At 44.0% G+C, this 22,441-nt stretch overlaps 1 protein-coding gene across 1 annotated transcript in view; it reads left to right on the top strand.

The window, feature by feature from the left end:
* PTGIS (prostaglandin I2 synthase) overlaps positions 1-22,441 on the top strand; it is a 54,943-nt gene that overhangs the window by 5,563 nt on the left and 26,939 nt on the right. The window contains 6 exon segments of the mRNA XM_048497897.1: positions 4,737-4,860; positions 6,541-6,681; positions 6,684-6,714; positions 13,799-13,820; positions 13,975-14,118; positions 15,965-16,119. Coding sequence (XP_048353854.1) covers positions 4,737-4,860; positions 6,541-6,681; positions 6,684-6,714; positions 13,799-13,820; positions 13,975-14,118; positions 15,965-16,119 — 617 coding nt within the window.

The following is a 22,441-nucleotide window of genomic DNA, read 5'->3' as shown; positions in this document are numbered from 1 at the left end:
CTGTGCCTGCCCATTTTTAGAATAGAGTTGACCACAGTTTACTTAAACAGAGTTATTGGTCAACAATGGAAGAGTGTGTGGTCTGCTGTTTTTTGGCAATCACGAATGCAAATTGCTATTTCTGCTAAGCTTTGTCAACTCAACAGAGCTCTGTGACTGAAGTCATTGTCACACACCGGATTAAGGCTCAGTTTCCAGTACTAGTATGGACCTTTTCAGAGAAAAGGGAGACAGGGCTCATTCAGACACTGAGAGTCAGGGTGGTATACAGGCTAGAGAGCAGGACTAGTATCTAGGAGGCCAAGCTTTGAATCCTCGCACTGTCACAGAAGCCTGCTGCATCATGCCTTTGGGCCAGTCACGTACTCTCAACGTAACCTACCTAGCAGCATTGTTGCGAAAATAAAATGATTTTAGGGTCCCCATAGAGGAGAAAGGAGGGGTATCAATGAAGCAGGCAAGCAGGCAGACAAGCAAGCAAGCAAGCAAACAAGCAAATGGTTTGAGGGTATTTTGAGTTTTTTGCAGGGGTGGGAGGCCTAGACCATGGTCCCCTCTGCTCAGCACTGGTCCCTACCTACCCATTCCCAGCATTCATAGTTGCCTAACAGTGCATGTAGCTTGGAGTCCAGGTGGCTGAGTGATTGCAAGTTGGTAGGCAGGGGAGATATGTGGAGGGGGGGCTTCTTGACATTTGGCCCCACTAGAAGCCCTAGATTTTCTATTCCTGTGCTCCAGGAAAGAAGACTGCAACCAAGAAATCAGAAGGAGGTTGAAACTGGGAAGGGCAGACATCAAGGAGCTAGAAAAGATGCCGAAGTGTTGCTGGCAGCCAAGATCAACATAATTCACACCATTGTATTCCTCATTACTGTATACAGGCGTAAATGTTGGACAATGAAGAAAGTTAGGAAGAGTTTTGATTCACTTGAAATGTGATGATGGAGGGGAGTTTTATGGTGGACCACCAAAAAGACAAATAAGTGGATTCTAGATCGAACCAATCATGAACTCTTTCTAGAAGCTAAAATGAGGCTATTGTACTTTGGGCTGATGACAAGTCAAGAACTATTGGAAAATACTATAAGGTTAGGAAAAGTTGAAGGCAGTAGAAAAAGAGAAGAATCCATCAAGACTTCACTTAAGGTCTGACCAAGGTTTTTAACTATAGAATTGAATGTGCTTAGGAGGATCCTTTCCCCAGACAGCCTTGCCAAGTTGATGACCCAGGTATCTCCCACTTAGCTGGACTGCAAGGATATTGGTTAGCCATCAAAGGAAACACAGAAAGGGCTGATTCCATCCTTCCAGTGCTTATCTGAGAAAATGCTTAATTGTCCAGGTGAATATTTCCTGATACTTGAAGACAGTTGTTTAGCTCTCCTCCTTTAAGAGCCTCTCCTTGACTAGAAACAAATGATAGCAATTCAAAAGCATCCCAATGCAAAGTAGAATAATAGCTGTTGAATTTAATTGATGCCAGACTTCCAAAGGTCCATCAAGGCCCCTCTGGTTCCAAATAAAATTCTTGATGGGTAGGGAATCTCTGGGTCCTCTTCATGCTTGATTCCTCTTGCTTAGTTCACTGTGGGCCGTTTTTCTACCTGGACAGGACACAAACCATCAACAAGACTCATGAAAACAAGAAAGGCTCACATTTCTTCTCCATCAAAACAAATAAAGAACATGCCTGCGAGATTCTTGATGGGCAGGGAATCTCTGGGTCCTCTGTCTGCTTAATTCCTCTTTTTGTGGGGGGAGAGGGGCACTTTCCCACCTGGCCAGAGGACAAACCATTCACAGGCTCAAAAAACTCCAAAAACCCAAGAGAGGCTCAAAATTCTTTTTCTGCTTTGTGGAGGAACCCAGAAGTTGCTTTTAGTTAAAATGGTTAGCAAATCATGATTTGTGCAAAAAATCCCTATGTTGTTCCAAATATGGCAAATTGGCTCATAATGCAAACCTGGAGAAAATGTTTATTGTCACTGCTGGACAAACTTGTCACGTCTAATTTCCTGTCTTTAAGTTGTGCTGCTTCTGATAGGAAAGAAAGGGTGGAGGGCAAATCTGAGATATTTGGTGCAGGATGGGAGGGGATGGAAGCCTTCCTTCTTTCCAGGGACTAGGGTTGAGCTGGCATATGTTTTTAATAAAAGCTGGCAAAAGGAACATATCCATACATGTGTTACTGTGCAGGAAAAGCAACACATTTCCATCTTTGCATATAAAAATAAAAGCAGATTGCTTTGACTAGTTCATACTTTCAGTGCTAACTTCCTCTGGCAGGGCTCTTATGCCTTTATCAGCCACCTGACAGGCAGGAATAGAAAAGATGAAGAGCCCTCTTGCTGGCATGTAGTCATGTACGGTTGCCAACTGGCTTGGGGAAAATGTCTTGTCCCTTTACAGAGTCTAAAGGCCTGACTTTTGGCAAGCTTAAGTGATGGTCTGTGAGCCAGCGTGGTACAGTGGTTAAGAGCAGTGGAGTCTAATCTGCAGAACTGGGTTTGATTCCCCACTCCTCCACATGAAACCTGCTTGATGGTCTTGGGCCAGTCACAGTTCTCTCAGAATTCTCTCAACCCATGCAGAGGCAGGCAATGGCAAACCATCTCTGAATGTCTGTTGCCTTGAACACCCTGTGGCAGTGGTGGCGAACCTTTGGCACTCCAGATGTTATGGACTACAATTCCCATCAGCCCCTGCCAGCACGGCCAATTGGCCATGCTGGCAGGGAGACTAATAGGTAGGTATCCCTGCCCTGCTGGAGGCTCTGGGGTTACGCCACCAGCCCTCATGGGGTCACCGTAAGACAGTTGAGACATGAAGGCGCACACACATACACACACTCTGGTGTAAGACTCCAGAGCAGGGGTCCCCAAACTTTTTAAACAGGGGGCCAGTTCACTGTCCCTCAGACTGTTGGAGGGCCGGACTAAAAAAAACTATGAACAAATTCCTATGCTCAAATGATTGTAAAATGTTTGATTTCACCTTTCAGCCTTTCTGCTCTATGGTCTATTTTTTAGAAGCAGTGACCAAAGGAAATTATGTCAAGTACAGGGTGGGCTCCAAATGATATTGTTGGGGAGGCTGTGGAATACCTTCCCCTGTAAAAAAAAAAAAAGCAGAACTTTCCCAATGGGAAGCCCATTCCATCCTAACCTGGCATCAGGCTATCTTCCTGGGGTTCTTTCCTCCCTAAGCAGCCAATGGGCAGAAGCGATTCCCTTGGCCAGCCTGGCTTATGCCAATGGGAATTGGTGAGAGCGGAACAGAAAGCCTGAGAGCAACAGCCACCTGGAGTAGCTGAGGAGGGAGAGGCCGGAGCTTGGGCATTGCCACTTGTAAAGGTTTCCAACTCTGGGTCAGAAAATTCATGGAGATTTGGGGGGGTGCCACATCATGCTAACTTTGCAATCCCAGCGGCCGTTGGGGGCGGTTCCTCTCCTTTCCCTCCCGAGGCCCCCACTGCACATGAATAGGAGCCATAGCCGCCACCATGCCTGGCCCCAGGGCTGGATAAATGCAACTTCAAGAGGGGCCACATTTGGCCCCCGGGCCGTAGTTTGGGGACCCCTGCTCCAGAGCTTTAGGGGCACCAGAAGGGGGCTGAGGAACCTTGTCCAGAGGTAGGAGGTGTCCTCCTGACTTTAGGATTAACCCAAGGCTGCCACCAGCAGGTAATTGCCTGGAAGTTTCTCTCTCTCAGAGTTGGGAGTCTTGCATGAATGACTGGCAGCTGGAGCTGGTGGGTCAGCTCCATTTACTCTTTGCTTCCTTGAGCCAACAGAGCTTGACAAAGGGAGCTTTGACCCTCGAAAGTTCATACCCCCAAAAATCTTTGTTGGTCTCTAAGGTGCTACTGGACTCAAATCTATTTGCCCTGGAGCTGTAGTTGCTGTCTAACAAATTCTTGCAGAAAGCTTACTTGTCTTTATATTGAATGAAGATGATCCCAAGGTCCAACTAGGGCCCAAAAAACTTTTGGCCAGCCCTGGCTAAATAGGATGTTGTTTACCAGGTGATGTTGTTTCCTTCCATGCTATGAAAGGCTTCAACTGTGCCCCCCTCCCCCATAAGACTATCAAGGGTCTGCATGTAAAGTGCCTTTTCTTGATGGGACTGGTTGTAATCGGTGGTTGATTTTTAAATTTTATTTATTTAGAAAAATTATATCATGGCTTTTCAGAGACCTGCTTTTCTTGTCTTTTTCGCTGAACTTTTATTGTATTTTATTGCCTTTTTATGGATTTTATTGGGTTTCCCAACATTTCCAGTTTTTTCAAAAAGCAGCCTCAGAGGAGGAGGTGATTTAGTTTGGTCAGTCCTCCCATCCTGACATCTTTTTTCCTGGGATAAATCACCACTCCTGAGACATTTTAAGCCTAATAGGGGAAAAAAATGACCTTTTCTACCAAGGTTTCAAGCAGTCAAAGAGGAAACAGTGTAGAGGAGACGTGCCCCCAAGTGCCACACCCACCTGTTCTGAGAACAAAAATCTTCAAGATCTTCTGGATCTCAAGCCTCTGCCGACTGAGATGCTCCAGCATGTCTGGAATTGATTCTTTTATAGTTCTCTGCTTTTGTTATTAGCATTGTTTTTGGATTGTGGTTTTAATGTAATTTTGTGTGGTTAGCTGTAGGATTGTGAATGCAGGAGAAAATGTTAGATTTGTGATTTGGGGTGATTAAGCAATACAATTATGAAAAGTGTATATTGTTCTTATTTACAGGCTCCCAGGAGAACCACCACTTGATAAAGGCCTTGTTCCGTGGCTTGGGCATGCTTTGGAATTTGGCAAAGATGCTGCCAAGTTCCTCAATGCAATGAAGCAGAAACATGGTGATATTTTCACAGTAAGTATATCCTGTTCATTTTCTGTGGCTGATGAGGTTTACATTCTGCAAGGTCTGTCTTAACTCAGGCACCAATATTTGTATGGATATACATATTTTTTCCTCCCGCACTTTGCTGATGGAACTCGGCATGTCACCCCTCCTCCATGCCATGCTGACGCAATGCTGTGTGGTAAATTAAACTGAGGAAACTACTGGTCTGAGAGCTTTATGTCTTAATGAGTTAACTTGGAGCTGGTTTGCTCAGCCAGGGCAAGGCTGCTTTAAAGTTCACACAAGTTGTGTTGCTTTAGAAAGGAAATGAATGTGGCTAGGGTCGCCAGTGTCCAGGTAGTGGCTGGAGATCTCCTGGCATTACAACTGATCTCCAAGTGAATGAGATCAGTTCACCTGGAAAAAAAATGGCCACTTCGAAGGTTGGACACTGTAGCATTATACCCCACTGAAGTCCCTCCCTCCCCCAAACCATGCCCTCTTCAGGCTCCACCCCCAACATCTCCAGATGTTTCCCAATCTCCAGAGCTGGCAACCCTATTATTGTCAGGCTTTGTTTAGCAAGCTTTGAGGATAGGGACATGGGAGGCGTTGTCATCTGCACCACAGCATCACTTCAAAGAAAACCCAGAAATTATATTTATTTATTTATTTATTGGTTATATTTCTATATTGCCCTCCCCCGAAGGGCTCAGGTTGTTGGGTGTGGGTGTGTGTGTAGAACAGAAGAGACAGATTCTCAGCTGTTTTTTTTTTATATGAGTTTACTAACTATAAAGAGAGGGTTGCATGGAGTTAAAAAAATCTTTTCTTTCCTGTTACACATCTAAATTACTGTATGTTTGGTTACATTTTGCTACCTATCTGCTGTCTCGCATGATGTCTCTACCTCGTGTTTCCTCTTTGGTGTCATGTCTGCTCAAACAAAGAAACAGAGTTAACTTTATAACTTCAGAACCATCGTGCTAACAAGCTAGCATTATAAGCAATGGCTATCTCACTGACCAATAACTAACCAATAGGTCAGGTCGTAAACAGTGACTTCAGCAACTCGTTTCCATACGAACAGTTAACCTTTCTATAACTGAGTTGTGACAGACACTTGCAAAACCCCAACACAGGTAGCTCTAGGAATTGCCCAAAACCCTATGGTAGAACTTTAGAGTTTACAATGATTTCCAGAGTGACCCGGTGTCTCTTCCTGGTTTTCCTCAGAAGTCACATCATCATACACAGAAGAGCAGTTTTTTTTTAAAAAAAAAATGTTTCTTCAACTGCCACTTCAAGTGGGCAACAAGGACTGTCTGCAGGAGACCCTCTTGAGGTAGTGGCAAGTTAGCCATCCCATTCATTGTTATGGAACTCCATGCTATGATGAGAAAGGAGGGGAAAGCATTCTAGCTATCTATCTTGGCTACTGGCTAGGATGGAGAGAGAGATGCGGAGAGAACAGAACTCATATTGTGAGAATAATGCTTGCAATGCATTTTTCACTTTGCTATGTAAATGATAATATAATTGCTTTTGTTTTGTGGTGGTGGGCAATGAAAATGGTTGAACATGGAATCTAAAAGCCACCATGTCTTTTTCCCCATACTTTTTTTATTTTTGTAAAAAAAGACATATATTTCCTTTCATTTATACATAGCAAGATTTTGTGTCTGGCTTGTTTTCTTTATATTGAAGATTAAAGCTGCAGGCAAATTCGTTACAGTCTTATTGGACCCCCGCTCCTATGATTCAGTGCTTTGGGAATCCCGCTGCAAAACTGAACTTTAGTCAATATACCGCATGCTTTTAATGGACGAAATGTTTGATGTCCAGCTTCACCAGATTATGACCCTCTAATACAGAAATTATGCTGAGGCAATAAAGTATTATTATTATTATTATTATTATTATTATTATTATTATTATTATTATTATTATTATTATTATTATTATTATTAAAGTGTGAATAATAAGAAAACCAGGTCATTATACCATTAGATCCTGTGTGCCACATTCCAGAGCGAAACAGACTGCATAGTCATTTAAGCAAGAAAATGAGAACAGTGAATACAAACATTTTTCCAAACAGCATTTCTTAAACTGGGTTCTGCAAAAAGTGTTCCATGGTAGGCTGTATTTCATTTATAAAGATAGGATAGCTTTATAAAGCTATAAAGACAGGAGCCTGGTCACTTTTGTGGGAAAAGGGATAGGAAGAAGAAGAGTTTGGATTTATATCCCCCTTTCTCTCCAGTAACGAGACATAAAGGGGTTTGTTTATTTATTCATTTATTCATTATTTATTCATTTATTTAATTTGATAGACCGCCCACCCCCAAAGGGCTGTGGGAGGTGTGCAACACAATGAAACGCAATGTGGGAGGTATACAACACAATAACATGCAAAATAAAACAAAAGTAAAATCAAAACCAGTAATAATTTTAAAACGGTATAATTACATGACTTCTCGCAACAAAGAGTCAAAGAGTTATGACTGCCCATGAAATCTCCTTTCCTCCACACCCCCACCCCTTGCCCTGTGCAGGATGGATGGGCTGAGAGTGACCCGAAGGTCACTCAGCTGGCATGTGTTGGAGTGCACAAGCTAATCTAGTTCACCAGATAAGTCTTCACAGCTCAAGTGGAAGAATGGGCAATCAAACCCAGTTCTCCAGATTAGATGCACCTGCTTTTAACCACTACACCATGCTGGCTCTCTTATGTGTCTGAAAAGTTGTCTTACTGTAGTGGTTAAGAGCCATGGACTCTAATCTGGAGGTCTGGTTTGATTCTTCATTCCTCCACAAGAAGCCTGCTGGATGTCTTTGAGCCAGTCACATTTCTCTCAGAACTCTCTCAGCCCCATTACCTCACAAGGTGTCCATTGTAGGGAGAGGAAAAGAAGGAGTTCATGAGCCGCTCGGAGACACCTTACAGTAGAGAAAGGCAACGTATAAATCCAAACTCCTCTTCTTCTCCTCCTTTATCATTTTATGGGATTGAATTTGAGCAATCTGTTGTGATTCTTAGAGGGGCATGATGTTTGATTTGATTTACTAGTTTTGTATATTGCCTCTCCCTATACAGGCTCGGGGTAGTTACCCACATTTCCAAACAGTTACCCACATTTCCATGTAACAATTTAAAACTTACAATTCCAACTTCACAATTTAAACTCAACGACAGTTAAAACTACTACATCCAGATTTTACCACAAGTGACATCACATCTTCACTGGTGACTGCCCTCCTGTCCCTGCCCCCATATCTGTTCTCCCAGATTAACTATTAATTATGAAATAACTGGTTGCCCATGAAGGGTTTGGTGGCTAGAGAGCAGCAGTGGCATAGTAGCTAAGAGCACTGGCTAAGAGCAGGTGCACTCTGATCTGGAGGAACTGGGTTTGATTCCCAGCTCTGCCTCTTGAGTTGTGGAGGCTTATCTGAGGAATTCAGATTAGCCTGTACACTCCCACACACGCCAGCTGGGTGACCTTAAATGAATCACAACTTTTGGGGCTTTTCTCAGCCCCACCCACCTCACAGGGTGTTTGTTGTGAGGGGGGAAGGGCAAGGAGATTGTCAGCCCCTTTGAGTCTCCTACAGGAGAGAAAGGGGGGATATAAATCCAAACTCTTCTGCTTCTTCTTCTTGAAAACATGTATTCTGCATAGTGTTACAATGAAAAAAAAGGGGGGGGGGAATCTTCAAGGTGGCCTACCCTTGCATACATTAAGTTCTTCCCCACAGATCAGATTCTTTCCCACTGGATGGTCATTTGACTTGCCAGGAGATGTTCCAGATTTTTGGCAGCCAGCTTAAATGATGATACTTCTTCCAATAACACAGGGGAGAAGTTCACATTCCTTCCACAAATCAAACTTGCTAAAACTCCCGCTTCTCTCTAAAAGAGCTTGGAAGGGCAGCAATAACGCTCAAAGGGCAATGCAAGCATATATCCATCCAGCAGTCAAGTATACAATGACAGGACTGAATTTATTGTTTTTCCCCCTCTAAACAAGCACATTTTTTGCTGTGATGAGAAAACTACAAATCATCTCTCTTGGGAATGTCAATCTAACACTTCTCCCCCACACAGGTGGCTGCATTAACACTTTGCTGGACTAAATCCCCTGCACATCAGGAGATAATTCTTCTGTTGTAGCTTTATCTATTGTAGAGCCACCATGGTATAGTGGTAAAGAGCAGCAGACTCCGATCTGGAAAACTGGTTTTGATTCCTGCACTCCTTCACATGAAGCCTGCTGGGTGATCTTGGGCCAGTCACAGTTCTCTCAGAACTCTCAGTCTCACCTAGCCCACCATGTTCCAGGACGGGGGGTGGGGGGTGGGGGTTGAAGGTGATTGTAAGCCACTTCGAGACTCCTTTTGGTAGAAGAAAACAGGGTATGAAAACCAGCTCGTTTTCTTAAGAACATGTTTGCTTTTCATAGGAAGGGTGTTTTTGAAATGGGAGGGCATTCTCCTTTGTCATCTCCCCCTCCTACATGTTCTAGATCTGGAGGGTTATATGGAGTGATCTCTAGTTTCTGAAATATCACATTGTGTTGTTTCATAAGCTGTAGAATCTGCAGACCAAAATAGTTTCATCTTTGATGCAATTCTGCTGCAGCCCTAAATTAAGGTGACCAGCAGTCCCGATTTTCGCGGGACACTCACAGTTTTGCGTAATGTGTCCCGCATCCCGCCGGGCTTATGCCATTGTCCCGATTAGGCAATGTGCTCCTGTGGCGCATGCAGCGGCTGGGGCAGACATTCGGTGAGCCTGTGGCGCTCCCGGTCAGGAAACGAAGGCAGCCCTAGAAGGCACTCGCGGCTGCGCGGCGGTGCCTTCTGAAGCGCTCCCTGACTCTGACCGGGCACCGCCGCCAAGCGAATGATAAGGCACTGCGGAATGTCGCGAGGTCTTGTAGCAGCCCAGCTTTTAATAGGAAAAATCTGGTCACCTTACCCTAAATACCCCCTGAAATGCTGTTCCTGGGAAATGGGGAACACCCTACAATAACCTGCTGGAAGTCTGAGGTCTGCCATGGGAGGGGAAAGTGGTAGAAAGTTCTGTAGCCCTTTATCACCTATGGAAATATTAGATGGGATATCACCCAAGCCGTTATCTAAACCACCTGATATTTCATAAACTACATTTTGGTTCAGTTATACATTCACATTCTTGTCATGAGGAACTCAGCAGCAGTAGAGATTTATAGCTGTGACTCTTGAAAGGAGCGTCCTAAAGGATATATTTGAAGGGCATCTGGTTTTATTTAGTCATAATTTAGCATCTCTGTTGCAGACATTAATCTCTTTACAAGCCACATCAATCCCTTTACAATCAAGTGGGGGTGGAGAGAAGTAATGTCAGAATATAAACAGGCAAACCTCAGAGTTTACACTGGCAAATGAAAACACAAATACCACAGAGAAATGATGAAGCTGGGACCCACACAAACTTCTGGATAACCCTGTTTACTGCTCATAAGAGAACAGAGAACAAAGGGGACTGTGTGTTTGGGGAAAAACCTCTATTGCCAGCAATTATACCATCTTCAAACTTAGTTAATCTAAAGATAGCTAATAAGAAGCGATCCTTTCTTTAGCAAGCCAGTGTGGTATAGTGGTTAGGAGGGTGGATTCTAATCTGGAGAACTAGGTTTGAATTCCCCACTCCTTCACATGAGTGGCAGACTCCTATCTGGTGAACTGTTTCCTCACTCCTCCACATGAAGCCTGCTGGGTGACCTTGAGCTAGTCACAGTTCTCTCTCAGTACTCTCTCAACCTTTTCGAGACCGAGTGCCCAAACCACAACCCCAAACCCACTTATTTATCACAAAGTGCCAACATGGCAATTTAACCTGAATACTGAGGTTTTAGTTTAGAAAAAATGGTTGGCTCCAAGGCGTGTGTTACTCGGGATTAAGCTTGGTGGTAGCTGGTGGCTTTGCTTTGTAGCAACCGTGTAACTATTCCAACAGGTGAATCACGACCCTAGGAGGGTTTACTCAGAAGCAAGCCCCATTGCCAGCAACCGAGCTTACTTCCAGATAAAGGATCACGCTTTAGTTCTTCGCATGAAAATCAGTGGGGTTTAACAGTGCTTAACAAGGTTACCTCGCAGCTTCTTTCCCAAAGAGCCTGGGTCTTAGGTTTGAAATGCCTAATGTCGAGCTTGGCGGACCCCAGGCCAGCCTAGATATGTGCGTGTGGGGGGGGGACTCTGTTTCCGCGTGCCCGCAGAGAGGGCTCTGAGTGCCACCTCTGGCACCTGTGCCATAGGTTCGCCACCACTGTTATAAGGTGTCTGCTGCGGGGAGAGAAAGGGAAGGAGTTTTTACTATACTTTGAGACTCCTTCTAGGAAAGAAAAGCAGGGTATAAATCCAAACTCTTCTTCCTCTCTTCTTTATTAATGGCAGTCTAGTTAGCCCACTGGTTTTCAGACACACAAAAGAAAAGAAACTTTTTAAACGTATAGCCAAAATAATCCATGGATTAAATTAACTTGCTTACAAAATTTAACAATAATAGAAACTCAAGGTTAACTAATTTCAGAATATAATTTTAAAATGGATTATTGCCCAGAGAGGAGAAACTACAAACCAAGATCAGTATTAATCAATGGGGTTCCTTCAGAGTCTGCACAAAACTTCTAGCTTGTCTCCTTGTCATCAAGATTGAGTTCTTCTTCCCATGACTGCCCTTCAAAGAACAGCTCCCTCCCTTCAAAAGGTAATCCTTATTCTACCCACTTTCTTCCCCCAAAACACTTCTCCTATAAATATGTCAAGGTGGGAAAAGGAAACAGTAAAAATCATTCGGCCCTCATTTCCTGTATGGACATGCTGGGGGTCCTCCTTGCTTCCATCTTTCTAGGTTGCCTACATTAGCATACTAATAGCTCTCTCTCTACCTGTGTTTTAAGTGCCATAAAGTTTGGGTGCTGTGTGGTTTCCGGGCTGTATGGCCGGATCCTCTGAAGATGCCAGCCGGATCCTCTGAAGATGCCAGCCACATCCTCTGAAGATGCCAGCCACAGATGCAGGCGAAACGTCAGGAGAGAATGCTGCTAGAACACGGCCATACAGCCCGGAAACCACACAGCACCCAAGTGATTCCGGCCGTGAAAGCCTTCGACAATGCCATAAAGTTGTTTCCAACTTTAAGCCACCCTAAGAATTAATGACCTCCCAAACATCCTATTGTTAACATCCTTGTTGAGATGTTGCAAATTGAGAGCCATGACTCAATCCATCTCATCTCATGTCAGGTCTTCCTCTTTTCCTTCTGTTTTCTACTTTTCCTAGCCTTATTGTCTTTGCCACTGAGTCTTCTTTTCTGAAAATGTAATCAAAGTACAATAACCTTAGTTTAGTCATTTTAGCTTCTAGGTAGAGTTTAGGCTTGATTTGATTTAGAACCCTTTTTTGTCTTTTTGACAGATCACAGTATTCATGAAACTTTCCTTCAGAGCCACATTTTAAAAAGAGTCAACTTTCTTCCTGTCAGCTTTCTTCTTTTTCCAACTTTCACATCCATACATAGTAATAGGGAATAATATGGTATCAATAAGCTTGATTTTGGTTGCCTGCAACATATATTTGTACTTAATAATCTCTTCTAGCTCCTTTATGTCTGTCCTTCCCAGTCTCCTTCCGATTTCTTGGTTGCCGTCCCGTTTTTGGTTGATGATGGAACCAAAGAACAGAAAATCTTGAACAATTTTAATCTTGTTTGTCATTAACATGAAAGTCATTTTTTTTTTTAGCAAGTAGGAAGTTCTCATTCCTGCTTGAAAAATGTTGCCACCTCCCCTACCCATGGGAAGAAGAACCTTATCACTTGAATGTGCTGAATGGATAAATGAATTCAAGTCGACAGTAGCACAAGCACTATTCTAAGCCATGCGTCTGCCATGCGGCGCTGCAGCAGATCGTTCAGCAAGGATATCTATTATAGGCACAGAGAGGTATTTTATTTGTTACATTTTTAATGTCTTTTCTTTTATCTTGGAACTGAAGGCAGTATCCGTAGTATTCTCAAGAGGTCTCACGTTCAGGTGCTGAACGTTTGTACCTAGACCTGAGTGGCTGTTTTACGCTCATTTCAGCCACACTTTGTTTATAAGTTAACGGCAAGTGCTCTAGCTTTCAAAGTCCTGCAATCTTACCGATATGAGGGTTTATGGGTTCATTAGTGATCTAATGTAAGGTGACCAAATTTTTTACTCCTGTAACGCGGGGGCGCGCGCGCCCACATGCGCGCGCACCCACGCGGCCCCAGGAGCACACTGCCTTTTGCGGCGCTCCCCGGTCAGGAAACAGGGAAGCCCCCCAGAAGGCAGTGCGGCAGCGCAGGAGGCGCACGCGGCCGCAGGAGCGCATTGCCTAATTGGGACAAAGACCTTGTGAGGTAAACCGAGTCTGAACAACTGGCCAAAAATTGCCTAGTGGGTGTCATGGCTGAGTTGAACTCCAGTTTAGTCAATCCTGTTGTTCTCTAACCACCACCATGTCATAAAGATAGCTGCTGTGTAATAGCAAGAGGTTCTTGTGTCGAAGTTTGTGTGTTGCTAAAGGATGGTGGTGTTCTTATCACAAAGATCACAATTTCATGGCTTAGAAACTTCACACATAAATGGTCGTAAGCAACAAATTGAATTAGTGTCAGCTGAGGAGAATTTCTCTTCGCATGAGTGGTTCTCCTGTGAGAGTTTACTTCAGGAAGTCTGCCTGCCTGAGCATGCCAAGAAAAACCGAGCACAACTAGTCCCTTAGGGTGTCATCAGAATAACAACAGAAGAAGCCATTGATCCAGTTTTGTTGAATGGAGGTAGTATAATATAGAGACAGTGTCAGACCTGGATCTGAACAGGCCTGGTTTTAAAATCTCTGTTAAGGGCCGGTCTAGACAAGATGGGTGTTCCCTTGTTCACCTCAGGGATGAACTGCCATTTTAGAGAGTGAGTTCCCAAATGCCTTTTAAAGCCTCAGTTCTAGTCAGGACCGCTGTGTTGTCAGGGGAGGAAGGGATCTAGCATCCCCCAGTACTATTTTTGTAACCTGAAATGGTGTGGAGTGGTTATTTGCTTCACAATGTGAACTTTACTCCTACAGGACCCTGCAAAGCAAAAACCTTTCCCCTCTAACGAAGTCAATGTTCTTCAATTTGCAAACCATTCTGCTTGCTGACCCAGGTAAAACCAACCAGCAATGGAAGAAAGAAGGCCTGTTTCATCTTGCCTATAGTGTGATGTTTAGGTAAGTGCCAAATTCTAAAGCCCTTTCCCCACATGACAACAAAGTGACCGTCTCTTCCTCTCAATTGGCTGTAACTTGCATTATGAAATCTTTAACAGATTTGTGCTGGGCAATCAAAATCACATGCACTTGATCTTATTCTGCCAGCCTTCAGGATAAGGGTAATTATTTACAGTGTGATTCTAAGCTAGTGTGACCAGATGTCCCGCTTTTGGCGGGACAGTCCTGCTTTTAACCAATTTGTCCCACATCCTGCAGGGTTTTTTAAATGTCCCGATTTTTGGAAGGCTGCCACACTGCCTTCTGGGGCGCTCTCCTTTTCCCGCCCTGTGACAGGGCGGGAACCCCAGAAAGGCAATCGCATCTGACATATGCCTGCGTCCGCCTCAAAAAGGTGAAAATCTGGTCACTTTATCCTAAGCAATGTTTTAAGTATTAACCCTTTTAAGTATTAGAACCAAACAGCGTAATTCAGCTCAGGATGGTATTGTCAGTTGCTGAACGGAAATTAGTGTTGTGTGACACAAGCATCAAATCTCTACATGACAAACAAAACAAAATGAAACATCAAATGGACATTTATGCTCACTGGTGCTTAGAAACTGTACGTAGTTGTGACAGCCCTGTAGAAAACAGTGTATTGTATACACATTTTCAGTGTATTTTATACTGCTAGTTTACTATCTGTTTTTTAATTGACAATTCTTTTGGAAAAAATCAGCTAGTAAACAAATAACATGTTATTATTTTAGTAAGCCGTTTTGTACATAATGTATGGAGCAGCTAATACAATAAAATACTTAATACAATAAAAATGCAGAATCCATTCTGCAGAATCTGAAAAAGATGGAATAATGTTAAGGATGGAATTCCAAGAACCCCCAGACCTGCTCACAGCCTCATTCCCTTCCGCCCATCCTCATGTCTCCCTTCAGTCTCTGTGTCCTTCCTCTGCCTGCTTATGAGACTGCCCACTGCCCATGCTCACAGCCACCTGTGCTGCCTACAACCCTTTCCCTGGTGTCATTGGAAAGTACATGCAGCTGGGAACATGGGTAGTGGAGTGCTAGCAAGTAAAGGGGAGAGGGGACTGAGAAAAATATCCACTATATTGCAAAACAAAGAGTGTTTACAAACTTCCCTGCCCTGTTACAGCCTATGTGGTATAGTGGTTAGCGACTAGGACCAAGGAGATCCGGGTTCAAATCTAAACTCTGCCCCTGAAGTTTGCAGGCTGAATGTGGACCAGTCACGCTCCCTGCCAAACCTACCTCACAGAGTTGTGAGATTGGACAATGGGAGAACAATATAAGCCATCTTGGGTTCCCATTGTGGATAAAGGTGGCAAGGACACATAGGAAGGAACATTTGCACACTTCTACAAAACACAGGTAATTTAAGAGCTACCTGAGCTATCATAGCCACTGTGATGTAGTGGTTAGAGTGTCGGAGTAGGATCTAGAAGACCCAACTCTGAATCTCACCTCTGCCATGGAAGCTGGATGACCTTGGGCCAGACACATAGACTCAGGCAGACCTACCTTACAGGGTTGTTTTGAAGGAGAGAAGAACAATGTAAACTTTTGAGTCTCCACCGAAGAGAAAGGTGGGGTATGATATTTGTTTATGAATATATTTTTGGCTAAAGTTCACACCCAAAATATGATCAGTAGCAGTTGCTTCAACCAGCATTGCTGCAGCTCTTTGGCAGGAGGCAGAGTATTGCATGTTCACAATTAAAACTACGGTTAGGTATTGTGAGCACAGCAAGATGTGGTGTTGGTGAGCGGAATGACCAGTCTTACCTCTCGTTTTTAACATTTCTTCATCTCCTTCCACTTCCCAGAGCTGGATTCCTGACATTGTATGGTAATGAAAGCAAGAATTATGATGATGCCTCCAGTAAACTGAAAGACTTGGCACATTCACTGGAAGTCTATAATGAGTTTCATAAACTGGACCGTCTTTTGATGAAAGCTGCACGTTCCATGTTGAGTGCAGGTTGGTATGAACGGCCCGGTCCCTTTCCACTTGCTAGTATTTCAATGCTGCGCTGGAAATATTTGGCGTAATTCATCCCCTAATCTTTCCCAGCAAGAAACTCCATGGGGATGTAACTGGAGGCCAGTTTCTCCATGTATTCTTAGCAGAGACTTAATGGATTGAAAGTCTGCCCCAATCTGAAAAGTTTAGGTTCAGGTGATAGATTTTCAGATGCTCACTGCAGTTCATCTGTTGTGTCCCCCAGAAGAATCTTGGGAATTGTGGTTTGGTGGAGATGCTGTCAGAAGGACAGATTCTGGGGTTCCTAGGGCGTGTGTGCATTGAATGCTGTCAAGTTTCTTCCAATTTATGTTTACTCTATTAATTAAGTACCTCCTAAACATCTTATCATTAACAGCCTTGCTCAGGTGTTGCAAACTGAGGGGTTTCTTTATAGAGTCTATGCATCTCATGTTGGGTCTTCCTCTTTTCCTGCTGCCTTCCACTTTTCTAACATTATTGTCTTTGCCGCTGATTCTTATCTTCTTATAATGTGACCAAAGTACAGTAGTCTCAGTTTGGTCATTTTAGCTTCTAGGGAGAATTCAGGCTTGTCTAAAAACCATTAATTTTGTCTTTTTGGCAGTATCTGTAACACTCTCCTCCAGCACCACATTTCAAAGAAATCTATGCGTTCTCAATTGCCCAACTTCCACACACACACACATACACACACATTCATACCATAGTATGAATTATCTTGAACTTGGTCACCATCAACACATCCTTACATTTAAGAATCTTTCCTAGCTCTTTCAGCACCGTTCTTTCCAATCTTGATCTCCTTCTGATTTCTTCGTTGCGATCTTCTTTTTCGTTGATAGTGGAGACAAGGAATAGAAAATCTTGTAAAATTTCAATGTATTCATTGTCAAACTTCATGTTGTGGAATTCCCCAGTAGTCATTACTTGTCTCTCCTTGATGTTCAGCTGTAATCGTGCTTTGGCACTTTCTGCTTTAACCTTCATCAGGAGTCATGTCAAGTCTTCACTGTTTTTAGCCAGTGGTGTGGTCTCATCTGCAGATATCAAAACGTTAATGTTCCTTCCACCAATTTTAACTTCACCATCATCTAGATATAATCCAGCTTTCCTTATATGCTCTGAACACAGTTTGAAGAGTTAGGGAGATAAAATACATCCTTGTATTGTCGAAGACTTTCACGGCTGGAATCACTGGGGTGCTGTGTGGTTCCCGGGCTGTATGGCTGTGTTCTAGCAGCATTCTCTCCTGACGTTTCGCCTGGATCTGTGGCCGGCATCTTCAGAGTATCCAAGATGCCAGCCATAGATGTAGGCGAAACGTCAGGAGATAATGCTGCTAGAACACGGCCATACAGCCCGGAAACCACACAGTCCCCCAAAATGCATCCTTGTTTGACACCTTTACCAATTGGTAACCATTCTGTTTCTCCATATTCTCTCCTAACCGTGGCCTTCTGTCCAGAGTGTAAGTAATGCATCAAAACAATCTAATGCTGTAGCAGAACCATTTCTTTTGAAACCAGTCACAGCTTTTCATGATTCCACATAGTCTTCTGATTGACTATTGAAGATTTGATTGGCTGTGCAGATTTTTTAAAAAAATGTTGCTTTGGCAGCAGCTGTTACTACATCACAAGGAACTACACTGTGTTACTAAAGTTAAGCTGTGGCAATCATTTTGTGGCTGGCTCTGCCTGCTGTGGCAGCCATTTTCTTGCTGTGCCCACCATGCTATGTCAGAATTCCAATGTGTCCACAGGCTCAAAAAGGTTGGGATCCCTGCCCCAGGGTTAGCCCCTGAAGCTGCCCTTTCTTTTAGGGAAACTGCAGTCTGGAGATATGTTGTAATTCTGGTAGAACTCTAGACCAGACAAAAACGATAGCAGCCCTGTGCAGTAGCTTTTGAGGGCCCCCAAAAGACACCTGTTGTAACCCTGTTCTACAGTTGTCACAGCACCCCTCCCCCACCCCCGCATAATATCCCAAGCTATTTCTTGTCCTTTGAATTTCATTCCCATAGTTGTAGCCTTTCATGACTCCTGCTGCTTCTCACTTCCTTGCACCTGGCTTTCCTAGGTGCCAAAGATAGCACAGCTCAAGCTGGGGAAAATATCATATCACATTAACAGATATGTAATCCCCTGAGGAGAACTGGACTGTGTGCAACACACGGGTAATGATGACACCCCAGCTTGCAAACTTAAACCTAGTGGGCAAAGGGAAATTATGATCAGTAGATGGCACCATTGCACAGCCTTTCAGTTCCATTGGCCTCATCAGCGTTTCAGAAACCAGTCACCGTGGTTGTCGTTTAAGAACATAAGAAGAATTTTGCTGGATCAGACTAGTGGTGCATCCAGTCCAGCATCCTGTCTCACACAGTGGCCAATAAATTATTCTAGCGGCTAACAATAGGGCACAGAGGCTGAGGCCTTCACAATGTTGCCTCTTGGCACTGGAAATCAGAGCCCCCGGCTTCCGCACATGCAGAATGATGCACTTTTCAATCCACTTTCACAATTGTTTGAAAGTGGATTTTACTATTCCGCACAGTCAAATCCAGCTGCAAAGTGCATTGTAAGTGGATCGAAAGTGCACTATTCTGCATGAGCGGAAGGGGCCAGAGAGTTACTGTTTCTGAATGAGGAGGTTCCCTTTACTCAGTAGCCACTGGTACAGCTATCCTCTATGAACCTGTCTAATCCCTTTATAAAGCTCTCTATGATTTATGCTTGTGGCCACCATGACATCATTTGGCAGGGGATTCCACATTTTAATCAACAGTTAATTAAATCACCAATAGTACTTCCTTTTGTGCATCCTGAATCTATTACTTATTGACTTCAGTGGGTGAAAAGTTCCTGTCTTTTGGAAGAGGGAGTGGGAAAAAAGATAAAGTTCTCTCCATCTATTCTTCAGTTCAGACTGAAATATATAAGAATACTACAGTACTTTTATTAATAATTTTATTAGTATCGACGCTGCAGGCTTTCAGGTTACACAGTTTATAAACAACAATCCAAATCCTCCCCAAAAAGTTACTTAGCATCTGAGTGAAGAAATACTTCCTTATGTATGTGCCAGGTCTACTGCTTATCTGATTTATAGGGTGCCCACGAGTTGTTATATGGGAGAGGAAGACAAAGTTATCTTGTGTAAATGGTATAAGGCTCAGCCGTGTCCCCATATCCTTTGCTAGTGTCCCCTAAACTAAAATGTCCCAGACTCCTTAACCTTTCCCTATAGGGACGGTATTAACACTCTGCTATAATTTTCTCTCCCTTTGTCAGTGCTATAATATCCTTTTAGAAGATACATTGACCAAGAGTGTCCTCAGTATTCCAGAGTCTCGCCATAGACCTATACAAGGGCATTATAATACGAACCATTTCATTTTCAGTCCTTTTCCCGATAATTCCTAACACTTTGCCTTTCTCGCTGCTGCCTTACACAATATTTTCATTGATTGATGCCTTGTGACCCCAGTATCTCTTTCCTGGTCAGTTACTATCTTTGTATGGCCAAAAAAAGTTTAGAAAATGCACTGTTGTTACAACTGGAGATTAATTTTAAAACAACTCTTGTCACTTCTGCTTTTCAAAACAACTCCAGAGGATAATGAGGCCAGGCATTTGCTCAAATCCCCAAACTGACATCAGACTTGGCTGCCCTGTCAGTATTGCCAGTTTTATTTTTCAGTGAGAATTTGGTTTGCAAACATCCTCTCTTCAGGGTTAAGTGGGTCCAGCAAAGGTTATTCGTCCAGCATTATCAGATTTAGCTGATGCATTTGAAACACAGACATGTAAGAGTTGGAAGGGATCTCAAGGGTGATCTAGTTCAACTCCCTGCATGACTCACAAAATTCACAATTACCTCCCACGCACTCCCCCAGGGACCCCTGCTCTATTGGGTAGTTTTTATGTGACAACTGTCTCTCCCCCCCCCCCCACACACACACATATACACTATTACCCAAATCATGGAAATTTGAAGAGAGACTTTCCCTTGGAGGATAAATTTGTGTCACTATAACCATCAGTATGTTTACATATATCTTATTTTTTTAAAGCGCTGGATATTTGGATGCAAATAGGCAAACAGGAAGGGTAGCATCACCCTGGCATTCTGAAATGCTAAATGAATTTCCCATTACGTTTTCAAAAAGGGTGCTTTCCAGACACATACTCAAATTGGGCATATCAATTACCTCCTCTCTTTTCTTCAGGCTTGCAGGGAGATGGGATTGAAGGCACTTTCCAAGAGTTGGCAAGGGGTAGGGAAACTTTTTAGACTGAATGTTTTAAAAAAAACCTCAGTGCCTTTCTGGGAAGGAGCTGGAGTGTTGAAAGACAAAGCAGGAGGGAAAAAGAAAGTGGGGATTTTAGCTGGCTGGGCCCATTGGGAGTAAGCTGACTCCCAGTAAGGCTTCCAACAACTCTGGGGACTTCACTTCATCCCTTGGGTGGAGAACTAGTCATTCGTGCCAGCTAAAATGGTCTGACATACGGCTGTTTTACATGGGTGCTTGAGACAGAGAACAGACAAGTTCAAGATTCATAGAGGTCAATCATGGACCAATCTGGAATCTAAAGGGAAGCTTTGCGAAGTAGCCAGAAGAGAGTTTGGATGCAGACCTGCTCAGACAGACTAACAATGTGTGACAGTTTTCCACTGATGAAGTCTAGGTTTCCCACTCTGACTTCTGGTCAGATATCACCTGCAAGTCCCTCCCCCCCATGGGAATTCACCTTCCAAGCACGTGGGGTCCAATTTAGGTCAGAACCAAAGCATGAAGGGAAAACGGGGTTCCACCTTTCCCCCAGTTTCATTTTTTCTGATGTGAAACAGCCCTAGGAGGTACTGTTTGCCCAACTAAGAAAATGTATACCCCATTCGTACATATGTAACCCCCTTTCAGGTTGGAAGAACCATTCTCACAAAGGTTTTCCAGACTGGGGAAAAACTTGAAGCATTTTCTGTTAGAGAACAGACACAGAGGAGTTTCATATTTTACACACCAATAAAATAAAACTGTGGAGAGAACTCATTGCCACCAGAGGGAGGGATTGGCTATCCTCGTGATGAACGTACAACTGATTGAAAATAACACACAACACTTTATTTGTGGTAAATAAAATTGGCCGTAGCCGTTTGCATTTATTGGCAAGAAAGACCAGATGAGCGTGAGGCGCAGCATCGGGGGTCTGATCTGAAAGCAGGGCAGCCAAGCAGGCTGTCCCAAAAGCAGCTTGCCTCAAACCCGCTGTTTGAGGAAAATGAACTCACCCTTGAGTTAAACGGGGTGGCAATGAAAGGGGGGAATTCCAGATGGGCGGGGGGGCCGCATTCTGAAGAATCCCCCATTTGCTGTGGGGGGGGCGCAAGCGGTCTCAGCCCAAGCCTGGGCTGCCAGACCCCAGGCTTGCTCCACCCCTACCTCATAAGGAGGTTCCCAAAAGGGGGTTAGCAAACAGCTTACCCCAGGCAAGATCAGTCCCCCATGTGCAAACCGCCAGATGGCTATGACGAGAGCAAAGCAAAATCTTGAGCCCCTGTACCTCTTCAAGCAGTAAGGGAGTGGTGGGTGGAACGATTTCAGCAGCGGGGCAAAAGAGGGCCTGCACAAGACCCAGCCCCGCCTTATATTGTGAGGGGGTGGCCCAAGCGACTGACGTCGAGGTGCTGTGCCCTCGTGCCAGCTGCCCGCCAGTCAGCAGGCTCACATTTCCTGACCTCATCCCAAGGGAACTGGCCCGCCCCCCGGACGAGCTGGAAGGGAAGGAGGAGCACGCCACCCTTCCCCTGGCGGCAAATGGCAGCCACTGTGAGTCCCTGCCACCCCCTTATGAAACAGAAACAAAGAACCTTTATTGGCATAACAACATTATATACACAGATCCACTTAACCAAGTAGAGGGAAGCTAAAATAAATGGACAGGTAGAGAAGGCTGATGTTCAGGATTTGCTCCTAAAGCGCTGTTTTATATACAGATCCAAAAATTTGGTGACTGCATCATTTACATCACTACTGGAGCTGTCCAACAGGAAGGTAATCTTTTGTAAGTCAGATGCATACTCTTTTTTGAGTAGCAGAGGTGACAGGTGTTTGACTCTGGGTCCTGTGTAAAGTGGACAATAAAGTAGAATATGATCTATAGAGTCTACACAGTTCCCATTGCATATGCATAGCCTTAGGTGGTAAGGGGTTTTAGTGAATCTCCCTGTCGATACGTCCTGACTGATGGAAGGGAGCATTGCAGCGGGCCAACAGCATCATTGCTCTCATGGAGCA

Source organism: Sphaerodactylus townsendi, linkage group LG05 (assembly GCF_021028975.2).
Source record: "Sphaerodactylus townsendi isolate TG3544 linkage group LG05, MPM_Stown_v2.3, whole genome shotgun sequence".
Classification (NCBI taxonomy): Eukaryota; Metazoa; Chordata; class Lepidosauria; order Squamata; family Sphaerodactylidae; genus Sphaerodactylus; species Sphaerodactylus townsendi.
This window is presented reverse-complemented; position numbering and strand designations above follow the sequence as displayed.